General features: G+C 44.4%; 1 protein-coding gene across 2 annotated transcripts in view; it reads left to right on the plus strand.

Moving 5' to 3' along the window:
* The first annotated feature begins 960 nt into the window (after positions 1-960).
* Positions 961-8,356, plus strand: part of NUDT4 (nudix (nucleoside diphosphate linked moiety X)-type motif 4) — a 20,073-nt gene continuing 12,677 nt past the window's right edge. Inside the window, exon 1 of one of the 2 annotated variants that reach the window (XM_006871789.1) lies at positions 961-1,137. In XM_006871789.1, coding sequence (XP_006871851.1) covers positions 1,039-1,137 — 99 coding nt within the window. In that variant the 5' untranslated portion in view covers positions 961-1,038. The remainder of the gene's footprint in view (positions 1,138-8,356) is intronic. The other variant, XM_006871788.1, reaches the window with a different exon arrangement.

The following is an 8,356-nucleotide window of genomic DNA, read 5'->3' on the forward strand; positions in this document are numbered from 1 at the left end:
GAGTGTTCCTTGGAGGCCAGGATGGCCAAACTTCGTCTCTCATACTTCGGACATATTGTCAGAAGGGACCAGTTACTGGAGAAGGATATCATGTTTGGTAGGGTGGAGGGTCAGAGAAAAAGAGGAAGAACCACAGCGAGATGGATTGGCAAAGTGGCAGCATCAATAGACTCAAGCGTGGCAAAAATTGTGAGGTTGGTCTAGGACCCGGCACTGTTTCGTTCCGTTGTACATAGGGGTAGCTATCAGTCTGTACCGACTCGGTGGCACCTAACAACTATAGTCGCCGCGAAGTCTGCACCCGTTGTAATGCCTTGGGGCATTTCGTGACCAGGGAGTTGAGGATTGATGCAGTAAATCACTTACTTATCATAGGATCCTTGTGGGGAAAGTCGTGAGATTTACACGCGGGAGGGAGGTGGTCTTGGTTCATTTGCCATTTACTGGCATTGTACTGGAGTACGGTCCCCCAACGCTCGGCTCCGCCACAAGAGCTCAGTACTAACAGAATTTGATCCCCGCGCGCGCCAGCGCGCAACTCTGAGAAACCGCCAGGCTCTCTCCACCCCAGCAGCCAAGATCCCGGCGCGCAGGCGCGGTGGCGCGCGCAGGACGGTGCGCGGGATCCGGGCGGGGCGGGCGCGAACCGACTTAAATACGGCGGAGGGGGCGGTGCTCGGCCGGCTCTGTGCTGCTGCCTGGTGGGCGAGTGTCTGCAACTGTCTCCGCGTGGCGTGAGCCTCGCTCTTCCCCAGCGGCGGCGGCGGGCTCCATGGAGAGCGGTGGACACCCGGACAGAGGAGGCGCTTCTAACCCGGCTCACAGGCTCCACTGACCCGCGCTTGTGCTCCGCACCACGTCGGAGCAGTCGCGGCCCCGGCTCCGGCTCCGGCCCCGGACTGATCGGCTGCATCGCCTCCCAGCGCGCACTGATCCCTAGCTCCCCGACTCGCCGCGCCCGCACTCCTCGGCGGGTTGGCGGCGGCCGGGCCCCCGCGGCGACGGCCGGAGCAGCAGCGACAAGAAGAGCCCGTCTCTATGATGAAGTTCAAGCCGAACCAGACGCGGACCTATGACCGCGAGGGCTTCAAGAAGCGGGCGGCGTGCCTGTGCTTCCGGAGCGAGCTGGAGGACGAGGTGAGAGCTGGGCGGCCGGCGCGCTCGGTGCCCGCCGCGGGCGCAGAGAGGCCGGGCTAGCCCCTGACCGCCCCGCCGATCCTCCATCTGGCTGCAGGACTGGGAGGGATTCGCTTTCCTCCTCCTCCCTCCTTCCTTCCTTTCTCTGGGTTGATGAAGGAGAGACAAAGGGGTTTGCCCAGCCTTCTCCATCTGGGCCGGCGGGAGGGCGGGAGGCCGAGACGCCTCCTGGCCCCCCGGCAGGTCCCTAGCTGTGCAAGCTGCGCCTAGCGGAGTCACCATGTTACAAGCGAATTGAGCGTAAAACCGAGTGCTAACGAGGGGCGGGAAAGGCAATAGAAATGGCGTGAATGTGGTAGCCCTAACCTTTCAGCCTCTTGTTTCCCTTCCTTGTTTTAGCAATTTGCGGTGGTGGATTAAATCTAGACATTTTTCTAGAATAGATAAACAGCCCGCGGACTTTATAATAATAAAAACTCACTGGGATTAGTTTGGGCACTTGCTATCTGACTGGACTCATTAGGTCACAAGAGCTGGGGCACTATTAGCCTTAATAAAAAAAAAAGCTCCCTCGTTTAAAGTTTTCTGCCTGTAGAAAGATGGTTAACGAAGAACGTAAAATAACACCAAAAGGCAGAAGTCGGGCTAAAGATGAGCAAAGTTGCCATTTTTAGATAGTAATCTCTAATGTTCGGCATATTTACCAAGGCGCCTTTACTTTGCTCTTTGGCTAGTCCACTAGGAAGAGGCAGCCCGTCTCCTAAAAGCAAGCAGTCCAGATTGTATAATTGACCAATCTGTGTGGGATGATAGTGAGGCCCTTGAAGTTTCCCCGGAGAATAGTTTTTTACTTATTTCAGTTACAGTTATTTAATATAAAATTGGCTCATTGCTTTACATTTGCTTAGGACAGTAATGATCCATTGGTAGCTGATCAAAACCATTTAGCATAGTCACCTCTAAAATGATTTAGACACAGGGCAGATTACCCAGTTAGCAAGGTAAACACAGAGATTAAGTAAACGCAGGTAAACCCATGCTTACTTTTTGTATGGGGGGTACTCCGTCCCAGTCAGGGATTGTAAATTTAAGTCTTTGATTCTTTAGGAAGGTGGTGTAGAATAGAGAGAGAGATGTCAGCCATAATTAGAAGCAGAATCTTTTATGCAGTGGAAAAAATGTAAAACTGTTCACTACAGATTAATAAGTAAACACAAGTAAGCCTGTGCTTACCTTATTGGGTAATCTGCCACTGATTATCAAGGTAGACATTTACATTCTAGGTTCAGTTTCCACAATCAAATGTATCCAATAAAATACCCGGCTGAAGCTGGGGATGAGAATTTAATGGCTTCCTTATTGCTAGTCGGTGTAGTTAGAGACAAGTATGACAGTGTACACTCTACAGTCCTGTAGTTGCCCTTGAGATACAGGCAGCCCCCAGATTACGAACAAACAAGTTCTGTTGATAAATCTGTTTAAATCAAAGATTTGTACCGAATCTGGGACAGTTTGTCAAGTGTTTATTGTACAATATAGTGTCACTTTCTAGCATAAAAAAATATTACAGAAACACTTCCGGATGCATAAAATATCTTTAACACCTGTTTTTTATTATAAACCATTGTGTGTGTCAAATATTTACTATGTTGTACATAAATTGGATGTTGGATGTCTGTAACCCAGGGACTAACAAAAATCAAGTGGTCTTCAAACCTTTGTTTTAGTCTTTATGATCTGAAAAGAAACCAGGCTGTTTGGTTGGTGCTCATCCCAGGCCTTTCTTTAAATGTTGAAGGCATTTCCAGAGAAATTTAGTCTATGTCCTGGAGAGCTGGAACCTGGGGTTTCTGAGTGATATATATATATGTTTTTTTTTTTTTTGTTTGTTTGTTTTTTCACAAAGTCAGCAGCTGTAAGTGTCCCCTATGTGAAAAAAAAAAAGATTAAAAGGCCCTTGATAGAAGGATCCCCTTAGGGTTCTCTTAACTGGGCACTCTAGGATAAGAAGTGGACCGACCGTAAGGTTGGTTTGAACAAAAGGTAGGCAGTTCAAATCCTCCAGCCGCTCCTTGGAAACCCTATACAGGGTCACCATGTGTTGGAACCAATGCAACAGCTTAACAGCAATGTTGTTGTTGTTGTTGTTAAGCGCTGTCAAGTCGATTTCGACACAGTGACTCTGTATAGGGTTTCTCAAGCAGCTGGTGGGTTTGAACTGCCAATCTTATGGTTCGTAGTCCATTACTGATGGGAAGTAATCAAGAGAGGTCAAGGATCTTGTCTGACTTCGTTCACTATTGTATTAATTCTTTGTTGAGGGTTATGTGTAATCCTCACACCTATGAGGTAGTGCTGATTACTTGCGTTTTGTAGGTGACAGGCAGGTTCAGAGACTAGTACCATGCCCAGATGATACAACTACTAGTGGTACATCCAAGTTCAGGGCTAAGTTCTGCCTCACGCTGCCATCTTGGCACCAATTGCAGCCATATCAACCGGGTGCCCACTTTGTTGAGTGAGGTTTTGAGGCTAAGCTTGGGAGGTTTGTGAAAAGTGGTAAATTTGAAGTTTTGCCAGGACTTAAACTTGGAATCAGTAAACAAAAGTCCCCAGGGAAAAAAATGGGGATGTGTGAGGAAATTCAAATTCAAATTATCTTTATTGTGTAGATGGTAAAACTTTAGAAATTACCTTAGCACAGAAATGTATTTTGGCTCTTGAGCCTTGTTGTTGTTGTTGTTGTTATGTTGTTATTGAGTTGGTTCTGACTCATAGCGAATCTGTATAAGGTTTCTGAGGAGTGTCTGATGAGCCTGAACTGCCAGCCTTGTGGTTCAAACCAACCTTGCAAGTCCAGTGCATTAACCCACAGCGCAACCCCAGGACTCCCTACTATTCTAATAAATACTACATTCCTCACCTCCACTCAGGCCATGAGATAGTGCTATTAGATAAAATGAAGTAGGGAGCAGTTCTGGTTCAATGCTTGAGAAATCTTCATCTCTGTGGTGTGTTATAGTTGAGACTGTGAATAAATGAGCCATCTCTATTTGCAGGACAATGACAGAATTAAACTCAGTTTCTTTGACACTCATACACACCCCAGGCTTTTAAGCCCCAGAGTACTTTCTGATCATGTTCTCACCTTACTTAGGAGTTAACAAGAAGCCCTAACTTAAGTTTTTCTTGAAAGAAAGATTGTTCTGACAGCACAGTCTATCCCTTTTTTAAGGGGGAGGAAGATAATATATTATCCAATTTTTATATTTTTCTGCCCTGTGAAGTATTACCAGTATACCAAAGTATTACCAAATAGGAAGAAACTGGGCAGCAGAAATCATTTGTACCAAGGTAGAGAATTTGGCAGAGCTTTTTGTTGTTTTTAACATAGTTTCTTTGTTTCAGAATTGTAGGTTTATTTGATTACATTGTCTCTCCTACTCTAGTGATTTTTTAGAGAAACCACCCTGTAGTTTGTCAGGCTTCCAGGCAAGCCCATGAACAATTATACCATAAAGTAGCTGGAGTGATATATTCTGGGACCTTTCCCATAACCAAAAACAGATTCTACTGGACACACTCAAGTATGTGATAGTTTAAGTGAAAATCCTCTGCTTTCCTGTCAATTTCCCCTGTGCCACAAAGTAGCAACCACCTTGGGAGTAGAAGTGCCCTATTATGTCTTCTTGGGTGTGATCTGTATGGAAGCCGTTCACCAGACCTTTCTTCTGGCACATTCAAACCATCAACCTTTATATTAGTAACTGGTCACAAAGGATGCAGTAATGAAAGTTGTCAGCCCCCCTCAGAAACATATTTGGAGTCCTGGTAAGTCATTGTAAATACACACTGGATTGCTGCTACCTTCAAGGTCAGTAGTTCATATTCACCAGCCGCTCCTCAGAAACCCTATACAGAATATGAATTGGAACCAATTCGACGGCATTCAACAACAACAACAAGGAGCATATTATGTAGTGAGATATACTAGACAAATGAATGATACAAAGGAGTTAAGATCCAATGTGTGTCCGGTGAAGAGGGATTTCAATGTGAGGAAAAGGGAGCGATCGATCATACATTCCAAGTAGAACTAGGCTAAGGAGATGCCATAGGATAAGCACTTGACCTCAAGGTCAGTTTGAACCACAAGGTTGGCAATTCAAACTCACCAGCCATTCCTCAGAAACTATACAGGGTCACTGTGAGTCTAAGCCAACTCAACAGCACTTAACATCAAGGAGTTGTTTGGGATTTTGGTGTTAAATTGTGATCTGGTTGGGCAGTAATTTAGGATGTTGTTATGTGCTGTGGAGTTGGTTCCAACTCATAGCGACCCTGTACAGGGTTTCCGAGGCTGTAAATCTTTACAGGAGCAGAAAGCCTCCTCTTTCTCCCACGGAACAGCTGGTAGTTTAGAACTGCTGACCATGAGATTAGCAGCCCGATTCGTAACCACTACACAACCAGATCAAATTACAAAGCAGTAACTTAAGGATAGGACTCCAGGACTCCAAAGGTACTGATAGGCAAGAAAAGAATACTTGGTTTAAAATAAAGACTATATGGGTCGGAATTATCTCAACAGCACTTAACAGCAACAACAATTTGGGTTCTAGATATATCTGGCAGCGAAATGGGATGGTCTGCTAAGTGGAGAGATCACATGACTTGAATCTGGGTGGTGTCTAGACATGGTACAAGAGGCATTGATAGCTGGTCTACACATGGTCTACAAATAATGCAGAATGTATTCTTGAAAAATCAGAGTTTCAAAATATTTATTGTATTATCTTAATAAATAATATCAATAAATGTTGTAGTTTAACAACCCGTTTCAAATATTATACTCCGGGGCTCATACTTCTGAAGATACTACCATACTTGTATGCAAATAATATACTCCCATACAGTTTTTTAGCAATCATGCTTGTATTTTCGATGTGGGCTATATATAAGTTATTAATGTGTGTGTGTGTTATATGGGAAAATAACCTAAGTCTGTGAAGATACTACTAATTGAGACCACTATCATCAGAATTAATGCTATTGCAAGATGTTATTGTGAAGTGCCATCGAGACAGTTCTGATCCATAGCGACCCTGCATATAAGGTTTCTGAGGAGCAGCTGGTGAGCTTGAACTGCCCACCTTGTGGTTTAAACCAACTTTACAGTCCAGCGCATTAACCCACAGTGCCACCCCAAGACTCCAAGATGATGATGATGTTATTGTTAAGTGCCATCGAGTCAGTTGCAACAGCGACCCTGTATAGGGGGTTTCCAAGGAGCAGCTGATGAGCTTGAATCACCAAACTTGCAGTTCAAACAACTTTGCAGTAAGACACATTAGCCCACAGAGCCAAGGACTCCAAAATAGCCTGTTTTAAATACACAGAAATGTCACCAATCTCTTCATCTGCACCTGTAGATTTCCCATGTACTTTACTCTATGGAAATTGAAGGGCTCCTTTACCCTACTAAACTAGCCATTTCCTTCTAGGCACTTCTGTAGAATTTGTGTGGGGTTTTTTTCTTCATCTTGATACATTGTCAAGGCTTTCTTTAATTATGAAAAAGCTGTTCCAACATTTCAAAACATTAGCATAACCAACCTGATTTATCATTAGTGACATACTTATATCTACCAATTCCACACAATCTCATTTGCGTTAAATACAGTATAGCAAAATGAACTGTTGTTTCTGAGTTTCCTGTAGTATTGTGCATCTGTGTGACACTGTGAATCAGCACTGGACTACGAAACACAGAGACCGTGGTTCAAACCCACCAGCTGCTCCTCGGAAACCTTATACAGAGTCATTATGAGTTGAAACCGAGTTGATGGCACTCGACTACAATTGTGCATCTGTAGTTTAAAGTAATTATACTGACTAATAATAGCAGTAGTAGCCACTTAGTGTATATCACAACCTGTTAAATGTCTATGTTTATACTAAGGTTGGTTGTTAATGTGCCGTGGAATCAGTTCTGACACATAGTGACCCTGTACAGGGTTTCTGAAGCTGTAAATCTTTACAGGAGCAGAAAGACTCATCTTTCTCCCGAGGAACAGCTGGTAGTTTGGAACTGCTGACCTTAAGATTCGCAGCCTGATTCGTAACCACTACGCTACTAGAGCTCCTTTATAGGCCTAAAGGGGTCTGGTAAAATAATGTGTTAAGTGTTGAACTGCTAATCTCAAGCTTGGCAATTCGAACCCAGCAGACATTCTGAGGGTGAATAAGACTCTGGTCCCATAAAGATTTACAGTTTCAAAACCAATATGGGATGGTGTACTCTGCCCATAGGGACATTGTCAGCATTGACTTAATGGCAGTGGATCTATACATAAACCTCTAGTGGTTTTAAGTGCTGTCAAGTCGGTTCCGACCCATAACAACCCTGTATAGGGTTTCCGAGGCTGGTGCATTTAAACCACAAACCTTGAAGCTCAAACCAACTTTGCAGTCCAGTGCATTAACCCACAGTGCCACACCAGGACACCTTCTAACTCATAGCAACCCTGTAAAGGGTTTCCGAGGAGTAGCTAGCTGGTGAGTTTGAACTGCTGGTCTTGTGGTTCAAACCGACCTTGTGGTCCAGTGCTTATCCTACAGTGCCACACCAAGACTTCTAGTTAACTACAGTTGTTGTTAAGTGCTGTTGAGTGTATTTGACTGTATATCTTTGCTGGAGCAGAATCTTTCTCCTGCAGATGACTGGTGGGCTCAAACCGCTAACCTTGTGGTTCACACTCCTGTGCTTATCCTACAAAGCCACTGAGCTCCTCAGGTAACTGTAGTTGTTGTCAGGTGCCATCAAGTTGGTATCAGCTCATTGGTACCTTATGCACAACAGACTGAAACACTGCCCCGTCCTGTACCCATCTCACAGTCATTGCTACGTTTGAGCCCATTGCTGCAGCCCTTGTGCCAATCCATCTTGTTGGGAGTCTTCCTCTTTTTCACTGAATTCACCAAGAACAATGTCTTTCTGATACAATATCCGAAGCATGAGAAATGAAGTCTGACCATCCTGGTTTCTAAAGGAGTATTCTGACTTTTGTCAGTCCATAATACTTTTAATATTCTATTTCAACACCATAAGTCAAATGCATCAATTCTTCTGTAGTCTTCCTTATTCTCTATTCGACTTTCACATGCATATGAGGCTACTAAAAATACCATAGCTTGGGTCAGGCGCACCTTAGTCCTC

Source organism: Chrysochloris asiatica, unplaced genomic scaffold, assembly GCF_000296735.1.
Source record: "Chrysochloris asiatica unplaced genomic scaffold, ChrAsi1.0 scaffold00174, whole genome shotgun sequence".
NCBI classification, from domain to species: Eukaryota; Metazoa; Chordata; class Mammalia; order Afrosoricida; family Chrysochloridae; genus Chrysochloris; species Chrysochloris asiatica.